General features: G+C 36.3%; 3 protein-coding genes across 6 annotated transcripts; 1 reads left to right on the plus strand and 2 right to left on the minus strand.

The window, feature by feature from the left end:
* On the minus strand, positions 1-4365 carry LOC107698580 (gamma-glutamyl hydrolase-like). The gene is made up of 9 exons (XM_016499627.1): positions 4026-4365; positions 3167-3281; positions 3028-3078; positions 2731-2815; positions 2499-2637; positions 1869-1975; positions 984-1074; positions 617-754; positions 1-435 (listed from the first exon to the last, which is right to left on the minus strand). The coding sequence occupies exons 1-9, from the start codon at positions 4120-4122 to the stop codon at positions 314-316; spliced, it is 945 nt and encodes a 314-aa protein (XP_016355113.1). The 5' UTR covers positions 4123-4365; the 3' UTR covers positions 1-313.
* A 2237-nt stretch (positions 4366-6602) lies between these two features.
* LOC107698584 (natural killer cell receptor 2B4) lies at positions 6603-11425 on the minus strand. 2 transcript variants are annotated; one of them, XM_016499634.1, is made up of 4 exons: positions 11349-11425; positions 7258-7578; positions 6888-7184; positions 6603-6795 (listed from the first exon to the last, which is right to left on the minus strand). In XM_016499634.1, the coding sequence occupies exons 2-4, from the start codon at positions 7532-7534 to the stop codon at positions 6638-6640; spliced, it is 732 nt and encodes a 243-aa protein (XP_016355120.1). In that variant the 5' UTR covers positions 7535-7578; positions 11349-11425; the 3' UTR covers positions 6603-6637. The 2 variants fall into 2 exon arrangements, with proteins under 2 accessions (XP_016355120.1, XP_016355119.1); XM_016499633.1 differs by lacking the exon at positions 11349-11425 and adding an exon at positions 9844-9909.
* On the plus strand, positions 11354-15034 carry LOC107698575 (natural killer cell receptor 2B4-like). 3 transcript variants are annotated; one of them, XM_016499620.1, is made up of 7 exons: positions 11358-11474; positions 11592-12024; positions 12329-12655; positions 13090-13377; positions 13560-13706; positions 14088-14456; positions 14585-15034. In XM_016499620.1, exons 2-7 carry the CDS (start codon positions 11982-11984, stop codon positions 14665-14667), a joined length of 1257 nt encoding a protein of 418 aa, XP_016355106.1. In that variant the 5' UTR covers positions 11358-11474; positions 11592-11981; the 3' UTR covers positions 14668-15034. The 3 variants fall into 3 exon arrangements, with proteins under 3 accessions (XP_016355107.1, XP_016355106.1, XP_016355105.1); XM_016499621.1 differs by having other exon boundaries at positions 11354-12024; positions 14088-14211; XM_016499619.1 differs by having other exon boundaries at positions 11358-12024.
* Positions 15035-15972: the final 938 nt, after the last annotated feature.

The raw sequence follows: 15972 nt of genomic DNA on the forward strand, positions 1-15972 counted from the left end.
CATGTCATGATTATGTAGGTGTCATGTCAGTCTTATGCACACCCCTTCAAGTAAAGTGTAACCAATATGACTTCTGAATTGGATATAACAGCATCGATACATTCAGCAATGATGTTTCTAAAATACGTCACATCTACATCCAGAATCTACAATCAAGAGCTACATGAGTGAATTAGAAGCATGAATGTTACAATTATGCATCCCAGCATTCCAAACATCAGGTTCTGGTGAACTTTTGAGCAAAGAAATAAAAACAATACTTAAAAACAAATAAAATCAATAATTTTTCTGCCACAAAGAATACTGTAAGCACTTAATCGAAGTAGTAATTTTGCAGGAAGATGCTGTTGAGGCCTTTGAAGACAGGCTGATAGTTGTAAATCAGAGCTTTTTCTTCTTCGCTTTGCAAAGAAAACTGATGATGGTTTTTCATTGCTGAAAAAGACCATTAGCACATAAATGAATAAATTAAGTGGTCAGAAAGAATATACTGCTTAACATTTCTTGAATGCTGACTTTTTTTTTTTTTTAAACAAACCCATAAAGTAAAATGAAAAGGGTTAAGATGAGAGATTCTCATCTTCATATTGTAATTTCCATTTTTTAGAAGACCAACCTTCAGAAACAAAGAAGTGGGCAGTGTAGAAAGTGGCTTTGATGGCTGAGAGCGTGTGCACCATACCGGCTTTCTCAATCGACTCAAATGGGCTTTTCTCTGGGTGCCATTGAACGGCATAGAAGGGATATCGATACGCTACAGGATAAATGACAGAGCTTAATGAAACACATAAATAATATACAAGTATATAAATGTAATTATTTACATAGTGATCGCTTACTGGAAATTTGAACAAACCAACATCTACATATTTACTTCTACATGTAAAACTGTACAATTAGCTCACTACAGCACAGTATTATGGGGGAACTCAATTTAATGAGAACTGGTGAGACTGGCTAGAGATGCTCTGTAGCATTCATACCCTCCATGGTGGAAATGAACTCCTTCTTGCCATCTGTATTTGTAGTCAGGACTCGATAAAAACGCTTAAGCTTGGCATTGCTGCTGTAATTCTGTAAGAGCACATCATGTTTAGACAACTCGAATAAGAACACAACAATAGTTGAGGTATACGGTGACTGGTCAGCAGTGTTGGGGGTAATGCATTACAAGTATGTAATCGGATTACTTTTTTCCAAGTAACTAGTAATGTAATGCATTACTTTTAAATTTACAATAAAATATCCGAGTTACTTTTTCAAATAAGTAATGCCAATTACTTTGTTTTCCCATTTATTGGCTAACAGCGCTCTTGTCCTCATGTTGAGAGAAATCGTGAGAAAGGTGCAGATGCATCGTGTGCCCTGTGTAAACATGATCTCACTTGCTCAAAAACAGATTCAGATTTCCTAGAAATGAATACAAAGAGTCCGAATATTCTGCAATAATTAAACCTGTTAAATAACACAAATGCACTTTATGTATTTAATCTCACTGTTGACCTCACTTTTCTTTTCTTTTTGATCAAATAAGAGTGTTACTGTTATTAATTTATTATTTGTTAGCAAGCCCAGTCCAGGTGAGAAAAAGTAACACAAACTAAAGTAATTACTTTCCATAAAAAGTAACCAAGTAATGCAATTAGTTACTTTTTTAGGGAGTTACGCAATATTGTAATGCATTACTTTTAAAAGTAACTTTCCCAACACTGCTGGTCAGTATGAAAAAAAAAAAGCAGTGTGAGAAATACAGAAGTCAATGTTTCTGTTTTTGATAGCAGGGTTGGTTCTGTTCCACTGTATGCATTGTGAAATTACTTCTGAAAAAAAAATTCTCATATGCATAAAAAACATTATTAAATTGGTACCTGCATGGACAAGCTCCAGCTATGGAAATTAGACGTGATGTTTTCTTCTGCCAGAGACTGAAGAACATCCTTTGGAAACTTCTTAAACAACCTGCTGTTTTGGGCTCCTGTAATTAGTCAAAATCATTGACCGAACATCAACTCATAGTAAACAACATTAATGAGCTAATGCATGACTTTGGTAAACCAGACAACACAAACTGTGCTTAGCAATTTTGGACATTTTTGTTGCGGTTCACCTATTTATAAAAATTAGAAAGTGTTACAAATGTATAGGTGCACATCCAGTTTATCATTTTGGAAATAACTGTATATAAATATGCTTATATAAACACAAACAATAGAAGTATGCATTATTATATGTGACCCTGGACCACAAAACCAGTCATAAGAGTCAATTTTTCGAAATTGAGATTTATACAGCAGCTGAAAGCTGAATAAATAAGCTTTCCATTGATGTATGGTTTGTTAGGATAGGACAATATTTGCTTTTGTGCTCCAGGGTCACATATGTTCCCGCCCATTAACCGTCACTTGTAATCACTATAATGGACAACAGTGCTGTAATACTAGTAAGAGTTTGCTATTCCAGAATGTGACACATTTGGAGAAAAACACGCTGTTACCAACCTGGGCTGAAGGTCAACGGCAGGGCGACTGCTTTGGTGTCAGTCAAGGTCAACAAGTTCTTGTTGCTGGTCAGAACCGTGAGCTGCTGGAAGCCCTGGCAGGTGCCCCAGATCGGAAAATAATCTGAAGCATCATTAGCCTGTCGTGGATAATAAAGAAGAACCATCGAAGCACATCGATCTCATCAAGATCAAGTCAAACTAATTTTCACATGACCATTTTTTTAACTTACCTTTATTGCAAGTTCATAGAAAACCTTCGCCGCTCTGGTAAACTGAGACTTTTCAATGTCCACATTCCCACCAGGCAGCAGTAAACTAAATGGGTTAAAAGCAGTCAATCAATATAAATATGATTTTTTTTTTAAAACAGCCGTTTTTGGAGCATGGTATCTGGTTTCTAGCTGATCTATCTATTGGTTTACAAGTTGGTCCAAATATAAACCAACTTCCATGTTCCAAACACATCTACGGTAGGTGGATGTAGGTACACATCTTAGGTAGGTGTCAAACTATCCAGAAACACTCACCCATTTATTGCGTTGAACAGTTTTTCATACTCCTCCTCGGTGCGATTTATGCTGCAAACATACATATTTATCTTTATATATCTATATATATATATTTTTTTAATTTGTATTAATAGCATATAGCTTGTGTTTAACATACTGAATTGGTACAACCCTGGCACCAGCTGACTCCAAGTGCTTCACATATGATGCAGCTATATAAGAAGATCCCTGTGCATGAGGGTCATCCTCCAAGTTTTCCTGGGCTAAAATTCCTGAAACGCAAAAAGAGTTGTCACAGAATAAGAATATGTGAATAACTCAATTTTGACAAAAATGGCAGATAGAACCTTATAATTCCAAGGTGACGATATATATATTATACATTCCCTTACAAATATCAACCATGGTTTTACTACAAATAAAATAAAAAACCATGGTTAAACCATGGTAACCACAAATTAACCATGGTTTTTCAACACTAACCATAGTTTAACCACGGTATTTGTAGTAAAACTGTGGTTACTGTATACAAATAGTAATCAATCCGCCAAAAAAAACATGGTTACTATACTTTTTTACTATAACAAAACAATGGTTAATTTTCATAAGGGTAACATACGGCTGTACTGGCTTGCTGGTCTTTGCTGGTTTAGTTTGTTTTCCATACTAGTCAGGCTGTTGTTTAACAGCTGGTGCCACAACCACAAAAGCCCACAACCCTTTTAAAACAGACCTGTTAACCACTGGCTGGTTTAATCTTTTTTTTCAGTAAGGTTAGGTGGTCTTCCAAGCATGTTTAAAACGTGTTGCCATGACAAAGCTTTTAAGAGTAAAAAAAGAATCCAGAAGAAACGAGAACGTTCTATTTTCAATTAAAATAAAAACCAGTGAGCAACACCACGAGAATACCACATGTAATATCACAACATCAGCTATCAGACATCATGCACTAGTTTAAACGTTCACGGGACATTAAAAAGTGAGAAAAGCGCTAAAATGAATCGTTTTATTCTTACCGATGATGGGTCTGTAATTTAAATTACGAGCGCATGATGCTGGAAAACCGCATAGAAAAGCGGCGAACACCGCGATCACGAGCACCTGGCGATACATCCACCTCAGGTAGCACAGCAAAGGACGAAATAAATGAAAGCTCCTCGATGTTATCAGTAAAAGAAGGCAATGTCAGCTCCACTGGCGATGTCGGGCTTTTTAACGAAAGCTGCACCCGGATCCGCTTATCCGCAATCGTCACGTTAACCGTGAATTACCGAGGCGTTGACTGTTCTTCAGTGAGGATCAGCTCTGATGATGAGTTCACAATCCAATAGGAGAATAGCGAAAAGTCACGGCTGGCCCCGCCCACTCGAATCGTCACAAAGACATACGCCTGTCAATAAGTGTTCTTAAATGTCAAATGCATTCTTCTCAGAAGCTAATTGTAATACCACGTGTGTTTTTAATAAATAATTACACCAGTAACAGATTAACTGATAATTGCATAAATGCACAATGGAAAAGCTTTGATTATAATGATTATTTACTGCATTCAATACAAAGAAAAGCATTGCATGGCATTATTAAAACAATATCAAGACAAATCTCTCAGTGACAGCCATCGTAACACATAATCCCATAATCAACATTGATGACCTTTCATAACAGGGTAGGTAACCACTTGTACTAATGGTGCATCAGCTCTGTTGAATGAATAAGTGCACTGGAGGAAGTATATGATGCAATACACAGCAAGATAAGACTATTACTGAGGGTTGCTAAAAAGTAAACTTGGTTCTCAAACAAAGGTGTGTAATTGTGCCGCAAAAGTTCAAAAGTTCCTGTAGCTCGGATGAGCCCACACTCTAAAAAATGCTGGGTAAAATACAACCCAGTGCTGGGTAAAATAGGGACAAACCCAGCAATTGGGTTGTTTTGACCCAGTGGTTGGGTTACTACCCAGAAAGTTGGGTTAAACATTTAACCCAACTGCTGGGTCAAAACAACCCAATTGCTGGGTTTGTCCCTATTTTACCCAGCACTGGGTTGTATTTAACCCAGCATTTTTTAGAGTGCAGATAACTTTCTGAATGTTGTGGGTAACAGTATCAATGTACTGCCAGTAAAGGGCAAGTTCTTCTGAAGTCGCAAGATGTTTTTTTTTTGCAAAACTAACCAACTTCCTGTCAATGCTTTAATGCTGACAGGCCACAGGGACAGGTCTGCTACCTACCAAGACCACAAAAACAGAAGAAAATGTTTAGCAAGCAGAGCGTAGATGAAAGAAAATACATTTTTATTGCAGAAACGGATGTTAAGTAAAAATATGATTGCACAAGACTCCAAATTAGTTATGAGCTCTGTGCCATGTTGTGTTGCAGGGCATTCTTAGAGTATACAATCATTAACCCCTTTTGTCTCAAGATGCACATTAGTAATGTTTTTTAAGGCACGTTTATAAAAATTACTTAAGTGTCCTAATTGATAGCATGGCATAATCCTGACTTAGTCTAAACTCTGTCTGTGAAACCAGGCCTATGATATATGTATATATATTTTTTTTTCAATATTATACTTAAACAGAGATTCTGTAGTCTGTTACTGATTCCAAATAACATGAAAAAAATTGTAGTTAGTAACATAATCCATTACATTACACATTTTAGGTAATATAATCAACTACTTTTTGATTACTTTTGACCTAACTCGTTTATCACGTTGATTTAAATAGGATAATCGTATCATATTGAAAGAAAAATGCAAAGAAAAAGAAGTGCATTGAACATTACATTACGTCAAGGTTTACCAAACTGGGGTTTGTGAAGGAACTGCAGGAGGTTTGTGAGTTTAATGAAAAGCTAATAATTAATTAAATCATAAAAATGGTAAATTAAAATAAATCATTTTAAAATAACATCAGTCAAAATAATACTTATTTTAAAAAAAAAAGTATATTTAATTTGTTTACCTGCATGTAAATACATTATGCGAAAGAGGTTTTGCTGACAAAAAAAAATAATTGGGGAATCCCTCCATTAAATGTAAATAAGAAATAATGTGAATTTCTGGATTTTAATGTGTTTGCAAGAAGACTTCCAAAGACATAGTAATACATGGTTAAATAACTGAGTGATAATTAATGTGTTTATCAGTTTATCAGTAGTTGATGCAATGTTGAAATGTTAAGAAAATACTTCTTAAAATTGAAATGATTTCTGTAAATCCAGTGGCCAAATGCTGTGTGTCCTCTTATTATAGCCACTTGATAGTAACTGGTCTTTGTGTGAATGTCCACAAAACTGGAAGACTTTGTGAATATATATTCAGAATGCATAATAGGCTATTTTAGAAAGAATATTTAAAAGATGAAAATAAGGAATAAGGGAGAATCAATAAATTATGAAAAATGTATTGCTGTTGTGTGAATATGTAATCAATAAATAAGTAACTCGTCTGTTCACGAGTATTTAGAATGTAATTTAATCTAATTACAAGTACTTAATTTTTGGAATCTGATTACATAATCCAGATTACATGTAATCAGTTACTAGCCAGCTCTGTACTTAAACTAAACACAAACATTTTGTATTTCACTCCCATTTTTAATAGTTTTTATTCTTGTTACAGTAAGTCACTTATGGTCTGATAATGATTTCAGAGCTCTTCTTTTCTGTTCAGCTCTTCTGGATGTGATGTCATAAACCAGAACGACAACAATAGCCACGCCCACCAAAGCAGAGACAACCAATTGGATCACAGCTTCAGTTGAATTACAACAGCAGACACATTCTGAAAGGAAAAACAGAACTAAATAAATATCAGTATGTGGAATGATTGATAATATGCCGCTGATGTGCTGTTCAGTGATGGTTTGATGCTACCTGCACATGTGTGACAGAGTTGAGTGATGTCCAGATGTCTGGTCTGGTTGCTGATGGGATTGTTGAGCACACAGCTGTAGGTGTTTTTATCCTGATATTCCACCTCCAGAGGTAGAGAGAGACTGATGCTGAGATCAGACACACTGATGCTGGACAATAAACTGTTTCCTTTGTACCAGGAGAGAGTCACATGACCCACATTCACCACTGAACACAGCAGCACGCATCTGGACGCTGATGATCCTGATGAAGGATTTTGAGGACAGTAACTGGTGATGACAGGAACGGGAAGACGAGCTGGAAAACATTAGGGAAATATACATAAATCAGAATAAATTGTTCGTGTCTGAGTCTGTGGCTTTTTACTCACCAATGACGGTAACATTGAAAGTTTTCCTTGACACTTGTTGTCCAATCATCTGTGCTTTATAAAGTCCAGAGTCTGTGGTTGTGGTGTCTGTGATGGTCAGAGATCCAGTCTGATGATCCAGCTGCAGTCTGTCTCTGAATCTGTCATGAGTTTCAGAGATGACTTGGGATGATATGTTGAGCTTAGCGATACAATAGTCTCCGCACATCCACATGATCAGATCGTCCTCTTGTATTTTAGTCACACCAGTCGGTAGGGTGAACGAATCGCCCTCCATCACCGACAACGACTCGATTTCATCTGCCTCAACCCCAAACACACCTGAAACATGCAAGAGCACGTTCTCAATCTCTGACTAAACCGCTTGTGTAACTTTCTGCTGGTTCACTACTTCAGAATTCATTATCAAACCACTTTAGCACTTTGCACGCACACCATCTAATTACAAGTACTTAATTTTTGGAATCTGATTACGTAATCCAGATTACATGTAATCAGTTACTAGCCAGCTCTGTACTTAAACTAAACACAAACATTTTGTATTTTACTCCCATTTTTAATAGTTTATTCGTATATTTTTCAAACGGTCAGAGTAAAACCACAGATTGATACGATTGTCAATGAGGACAAAGCCAAAAAAGAAGAAGAAGAAGAAGAAAAAAAAAACATGGCTTAAAGCTGCATCTCATTGGTGAAGCTAGCTTTTTTTAAAATAGCTTTTCAGTATCACAGCTGTTTTATTTATATTAGTAGGATATGATCATTCGTTGTGAAACGCTACAGCGTTGTATGTTAATAAATATGCAGTGAGTAGTAACTGTTTACATGTAATCTGGAAATAAATTTAGTACTTGTAATTTGATTATATTACATTTAAAAATAGTGGTGATCAGACTACAGTTATACTTTTTATTGATTACATACATATTAATCACACAATAGCAATAAATTATTCATAACTCAGCCCTCTATGAACACCTTGGCAATTGAATCGCCATTGGCTAGTACATTTTTTTGTTTACTCGCCAGACTGAGAGAGATATATATATATATATATATATATATATATATATATGTTTGTAAAATGGCACAGTTTTATAAATATCTGAAAATACACTCTTAACATCAGTCAGTCAAGCATTATAATATGATAATCAATATTATTTAATGATAGAACTTTAGTAATTAAAAATTAGAAATTGGTAACCATGAATGAATGCATATTTGTCATTTTAACTGAACTTAAACAGTCTTAAAGGACTGGTGGTGGTGCTTAAGATATTGTTGGTCATTCAGTGTTTCTGTAAAAAAAAAGAACAGGAAAAAAACTAACACAATAATACTGATAAGATAATAATACTACTACGAATTCTACTACTAATAGCAATATAAAACGCACTAAGGATTAATGAGATGCTGGGTTCATGAATATGAATCACGTTGTGTGCATTCGCTCGAACTGATTTGCTGAAATCAAAACAGGGACGATAATAGGTGAGCGCCAGCCAATGAGATTGCCGGAGTGATTTACTCGCAATGTAGAGGGTTGTAACTTATTGATTCTCCCTAATTCTTCTTTTCGTCCACCTTTCATTTACCTTTCTAAAATAGCCTACCTAAAATTGAGAGGTCATACAACATTTGACCACTGGATTCACAAAAATCATTTCAGTTTTAATAAGTGTTTTCTCAACATTTCAACATTAAATCAACTATATAAACACTAAATCACTCAGTGGGTTATTTAACCATGCCTGTGGAAGGCTTTTGTCTTAAAATGCATGATATATATATATATTTTTTTCATTCTCTTTGTATTTTTATATCAGTATGGTACATGATTATCCTATTTAAATCAATGTGAGAAACGAGTTAGGTCAAAAGTAATCTAAAAGTAATCAAAAAGTAGTCTGATTATATTACCTAAAATATGTAATGTAATGGATTACGTCAGTAACTACAATTTTTGTCATGTAATTTGGAATCAGTAACGAACTACAATTTGCAATTCAGCGTAAAATGAATCATTTGGCGGTGCGTGCAAACTGCAGTCACAGACCTTTGACACGTTTAGCCAGTTGTTATACTGTCCTAAACTCACCATCAGTTCACCATGTCAACAACTTCACAGTATAAGATTAACAGAAATAAGCCAGATATATTTTAAACTGATTACTCTGCAGTCCGAATATAAAGATGCATAGTACATATAAAACACCATTAACACATGACAACAGGTTTACTGATAACCAGCACTACATTAAAATTATGCATCCAAAATGCATTTTAGGGGTTTAGGGGCATTTTAGGGGTAGAGAAAAAAAAGCTTTTTTTCCGTAAAAAATTGCTTAGTACATCAGTTTTAGCATAGCTAGCTATTAGCTTGCTAAACATTGCAAAAAAAAAAAAAAAAGAATAATAAAAAAATAAATAATACATTTTTAAATAATAAAATAAAATAAAATTAAAATATCATTAAAATTAAAATAGGTTCAGACATTTTGATAGCTGTTAGTAATTTTAAAGTTTCTACTCCATTTTAAAACTGCAAGAGCTAAAAAGGCTTAAAAAGGCATTTTTACTTACCAGCGAGATGCCAGAAGCACAAACCAAACAAAACAAACCCATGAGGCATTTTTATCAAACGTTTGCGGTGTTGTCTGAGAGAACATCACTCGAAATGTGACCAGTCCTCCCCTATTTTACACCCTCCCGTGCACACGCACTAACTGTGCATTTGCATTTGTTCTACTTGCATATTTAACTGTTGATAGAAAGTATTCTATACGTCTTCTCTTTATTATTTATGACAGCCAATCATGTTTAGGGTAGGCCTATATGTCAAAACTGCTGATATTAAAAGAAGTAAAACTCAATATCTTACTTTACTAGTGTGTAGACTGCAACCTACTAAAGTGCAATTTCTCGTAATGTTACATTGGTTTCAATATTAAATAGTCATTGGCAAATGGATACCTAATTTTAAATAGCATTATTGTTGCTAGACTAACTACTTTAACAGTTTATTTATTTTAACAGGAAAAAGTCTGTGGTTCATGTTAGCAAGACAGGAAGAAGCCATTCAACCGCATGCAACATAGACACAAACACAAGCTATTCCGTCCACTCAACAAAACAAAACCACATTTCTGTGTAGCCTAGATAAAAAGAAATCAGATCCAGGTTTTAGTTAACTGTTGAAAAAAACAGCATATGCTGGTTAGGTATATTTTGACGCTGGTTTATGCTGGTCCTTTGCTGGTTTAAACTGGTCCTTTGCTGGTTTATGCTGGTCCTTTGCCAGCACATGACCAGCATAAACCAGCAAAGGACCAGCTTAACCCAGCAAAAGGACCAGCTTAAACCAGCAAAGGCCCAGCTCAAACCAGCAAAGGACCAGCTTAACCCAGCAAAAGGACCAGCTTAAACCAGCAAAGGCCCAGCTCAAACCAGCAAAGGACCAGCTTAACCCAGCAAAAGGACCAGCTTAAACCAGCAAAGGCCCAGCTCAAACCAGCAAAGGACCAGCTTAACCCAGCAAAAGGACCAGCTTAAACCAGCAAAGGCCCAGCTCAAACCAGCAAAGGACCAGCTTAACCCAGCAAAAGGACCAGCTTAAACCAGCAAAGGCCCAGCTCAAACCAGCAAAGGACCAGCTTAACCCAGCAAAAGGACCAGCTTAAACCAGCAAAGGCCCAGCTCAAACCAGCAAAGGACCAGCTTAACCCAGCAAAAGGACCAGCTTAAACCAGCAAAGGCCCAGCTCAAACCAGCAAAGGACCAGCTTAACCCAGCAAAAGGACCAGCTTAAACCAGCAAAGGACCATCTTAAACCAGCATCAAAACATACCTAACCAGCATATGCTGGTTTTTTCAACAGGGCAGAAACTGAGCTAGTCAGTCTTCTCTTGATCTGCTTATAGAATGTGATAATGAAAACCAAGCCAAATACCAATACTATTTTTGTTCCCAATATAACATTAACCATTTTCAAAATCAGACCTAATTTTATAAGAACAGACATAATTTTGATAAGAACACGTTAGTTTGATACTTTGATTTGAGGTCAATCTGATTTCATGTTGACTTACAGTATGTATATGCACCCACAAAAAGTCATATCAGCTCCTCTGTTTTCATGGTCATCAGGTGGAAATGCATTGCACACCTGCAGGACACAAACACACACCAAAAATGCGTTGAACGACTCGAATGAGGTCTCGTAAAACAGCTCTGTTATCTGAAGCCCACGTGATTACACGTATTTGGGAAAGTCATACGGAAAAGATAAGTAAAGCTCAAAACAGTTATAAAGGTAATGTTTTTGTTTGCAGGTGAGGACGTGACTCAATATCCTTCAGGATCCCACAGGAGGAACTTCCTGACATTTTGGATGCCACCCGCCATAAAACATGAAGAAGAAGAGCTTCCTGACATTTATCGAATTCTTCTTACTTCCGTTCTTCGCAACGCGTATTTCTAGGCTTATCTGCAGTGAAATCATAAGGAATACGACTCCGAAGACGAATATAATTCACAAATTAATTTCAACGGGTATTAAATATCTCTATACAGTGTTAAGTCGGTTACATACAATAATGTTAGTTAGAAAAGCGTGTTGTCGCTGTCCGCGCAGGTGTGTCTGATACGAGCTAGTTAAATGCTAATCACTCGAAAACAACGTAGCATGTTACTAACTACACTCATCATCTTTACTCACCAAAATGAAGACCCCTGTTGTACTTTTATGCTTTTTGCTCGCGAAGGGTGAGTATTTAAAAAGCTTTAGACTTTCAGTTTCACTTTGTAGCTCTTTAACAGCTTAAGTGTGCATTTGTAATCAAACTATATATGTACATTTTTTAGTTGTTGAGCGATATACGTAGGTGTAATATTGACATAATTTATCAACCACAATCACATATCTGCTCATTCTGTGTTAGTGTGCTACCATTTCCCACAAACAGCTAGCCTACTAACCTTTTGAACTTTATCAAGTCTTATTAGCTGATTAGCATTTGGATTTGCTTAACGTTGTCAGTCTGAGCGAAGGTTTCTGTTTGTTCTCCAGGTGTGTTTGGTGCTGATGTGAAGTCAGTGATGGAGGGAGATTCTGTCACGCTACACACTGATCTTACTGATTTACAGGAATATGAACTTATACTGTGGACATTTGGATCTGGCAGCACCCGTATAGCTCAGATCAACAATGTAGTCAATAAAATCTCACTTTACAATGATGTTCTTGATGGGAAATTCAGAGACAGACTGCAGCTGGATGATCGGACTGGATCTCTGACCATCACAAACAGCAGAACCGAAGACTCTGGACTTTATGAACTGCAGATCATTGGTGGAAAAGACGTCCCACCCAAGAAATTCAGTATTTTTGTTTCTGGTGAGTCGTTTTGTAGTTGAATTCCTGTTGATTTTCGGTGTATTGCACCATTGAACCATACTGAGAACACTGTACTAGTCACCGGAGTCAGTTACTTTGGTAACTTTACGATCCTTCAATCATCCTATATCCTCTTGGAGACAAAGCCAAGCTGAATGTACAGTATCGGGTTTCTTTTGTAAAGGGTAATATGAGACCTGAGTCACAGACTGGTATGTGTAATTTGTGGCGAGTGACCCAGAGAGATAAAGCTAGTGGACATTTTTCATTTATGTAGGTGATGTTTAGGACTTTTACAATTGTATCTTTTTACTAGTATTATGGTTTATTTCCTAGTCACTGAGATGACATGGATGCTGGTTAATAGATGCGTGTAAAACTCAACTGCACTATTTTGGATTGTCTGTTTATTCTGTTGTGTTTTCCATCTCCAGCTCCTCTGCCTGTTTCTGTCATAAGCAGTAACTCTTCACAGTGTTCTTCATCATCATCATATTGTTCACTGCTGTGTTCAGTGGTGAATGTGGGTCATGTGACTCTCTCCTGGTACAAAGGAAACAGTTTATTGTCCAGCATCAGTGTGTCTGATCTCAGCATCAGTCTCTCTCTACCTCTGGAGGTGGAATATCAGGATAAAAACAGCTACAGCTGTGTGCTCAACAATCCCATCAGCAACCAGACTCAACATCTGGACATCACTCAACTCTGTCACACATGTGCAGGTACAGCAGCGCTGATATTAACTGATTTGTCCACTGGAAGCTTCTGTCACCAAGGCAAATTCCTTGTGTGTAAGCACACTTTGCAATAAAGCTCTTTCTGATTCTGATTTATTCAGTTCTATACTTTTTCTACTAGCACATCAAAAAATTTATTTATGTTTTTCTGATCTACTGTTTTATAGTGGATGCATCAAGTTTAACCCCAGAAGACGGCTTATCCTTAGATCACATGGTGCTGATCTGCGTTGTTATTGTAGTTACTGTACTAGTCTTGGCTGTAGTTGGGATGTTCAGTATCTACTGGAAATATAGAAAAACAGATCAACCGGGTAAGTTCACTCACATTTAGTAGAGATGAATAATCAATAAATCACTCACAAGATGAGCTTTATTGTGCAAGCATGTAATTTTAATGACATTTATTGTATGTAATTGATTTACTTCACTATAACTGATTTACTTACCGGATTCATTTTTTTCCGTGGCTTATTGCACTTTTAATATCTCCTTTTAATAACAAGCATGTCTCACTCTTTGGTCATTCATCCAAGTTTATTTATCGCTCTTATTGCTTTATCAGAATAGTATTGGTACGATTTGTTTGAAAAGTAGATTGCGCACCCCTAATCCAGTCTGTAATCAAACGCCATTACAAAGTTGCTTCTGCTGTGGTTATTAGCACTTGTACTGAATATTTACTCTCTGTCTAGGTTCTCCAGGTGATGATTTGGCTGAGACAGATGAACTGAAGACAGTGTCAGTGAGGGTGGGAGAGTCCATCACTCTAAACACTGGTGTTACTGCAATACGAAGTTTTGATGTGCTGCAGTGGAGGTTTGGAGAATTAAACACAGACAGCACAAACCCATTCATTGTCATCGCCAAACTGAATGAACCAAACAATTTTGATGGTAATGGTCATGAGACATTCAGACACAGCTACAGACGCAGAGTACAGCTGGATCAAAAAACTGGTTATCTTATAATTAATGACATCAGACCCACAGATTTTGGAATTTATAAACTAAATATCTCCAGGAATGGGAGAAATATGATTTCCAAGTCATTTATCGTCCGAGGTGAATAGCTCAAATAATTTAGTAGAATAAAGATCCATTAACACTGTTAACAAGTTAGATAATCTGAAATGACCAATTAATTCATGCAGCTTTGTTTCAAACAATAATCTTTTGATGTTTTTTTACAGATTCCTCAGAAAACGGAGAGAATGTTCCAGAGGAGACAATAACATTAATGAATGGAGAGATTACTGCAAACACTCGTCTATAGCGACTGTTACATTATCCTTATTTATATAAAACTTCTCTACTTTTATGAGCCTTTAAAACTAGACAGTGTGTTTGAAATGAACGCTGCATACTGTTATAACCTGTGAAAAGTAACATAACAAAGGGTTGCTTTTGACTTTACACTAACTTTTGTTGTTGTTGTTGTTGTTGTTTTACAGTTGATGGAAGGTTTTATGCAGATATTCCTGTTACATTAGTGTCAATTTTACAGTTTGGTCAGTGTTAATGAACGGTTTCTGCCCTCTAATGGACCATCTGTATTTAAGGGTGTGTGTTTGTAAATAGTTGTAACCAATAATGTGAATGAGAGGCTGCAATTTTGGTCTGAATGTAATTTCAGCCTCATTAAGGACAAAGTATGAATTTATTTTATTACTATTTAATAATAAAAATAAAAAACTTGTTCTTTTAAAGTAATTGTCCTATAAATTTAGGGAAACCCTTAAGGAAAACCTTATTCCATAAATGCAAAACACTATATATATAGTTCAGTCATGAAACTCAAGATGGCGCAGGCGACGGGTTGTTAACGTAACCGATGATATTCAGAGAGTTAAACGGCTTTGTACAGCTGATTGGTTCATGCTGCATATGCAGCCAATGAGCTTACTGCCTTGCATTTATATGGCTAGCTAGCATTCACTAGAGATTCCTGCAGCGCTGTTTCAGAGTTTCTCTGAAACCCTCCACCTTCCCCAGCTCCACCTGTATAGATCTGCTACGGGTTATTTTATATGCTATTTGTGCAGCAGCAGTATGTCTTAAAATACTTACGGCACCGTATCGCCGTATGCATTGGCAATAGCAAGTTCCTGTACTTGCTTGCAGCAGCAGCAATAATCTACAACTACAGCAATAACCAACAGCAGCAGCAATTCAGCAGCGTAGCAGATCTATTTCGCCGAGACCAAATACATTAACATTGTCATCCATTACCATGCTAAAATCTTCAGAGAGTTGTCATGATTGAACTGTAGTTACTTCACTGTAATGTGAGACTGTAATGCAGATTCATTTACCTAACAAAACATTAAAACTAGTCAACATTTGAAGTGGATCAAAACCTTTCACCAAAGCTAACCTAAAACCAAAATGCGTTCTTGCCTTAGGACAACTTTGATTAACTTTCTTGATCCACTTCAAATGTTGACTACTGTGTGTATATATAGTGTGTATATATATATAGTGTGTATATATATATATGTGTGTGTGTGTGTATTAGTGTTGGGTCGTTCTTGAACGATTCGTTCGTTTTGAACGAATCTTTAATGTGACTCGGGAAGAA

The sequence above is a fragment of the Sinocyclocheilus anshuiensis genome, unplaced genomic scaffold (assembly GCF_001515605.1).
Source record: "Sinocyclocheilus anshuiensis isolate Anshui unplaced genomic scaffold, SAMN03320099.WGS_v1.1 scaffold118, whole genome shotgun sequence".
NCBI classification, from domain to species: domain Eukaryota; kingdom Metazoa; phylum Chordata; class Actinopteri; order Cypriniformes; family Cyprinidae; genus Sinocyclocheilus; species Sinocyclocheilus anshuiensis.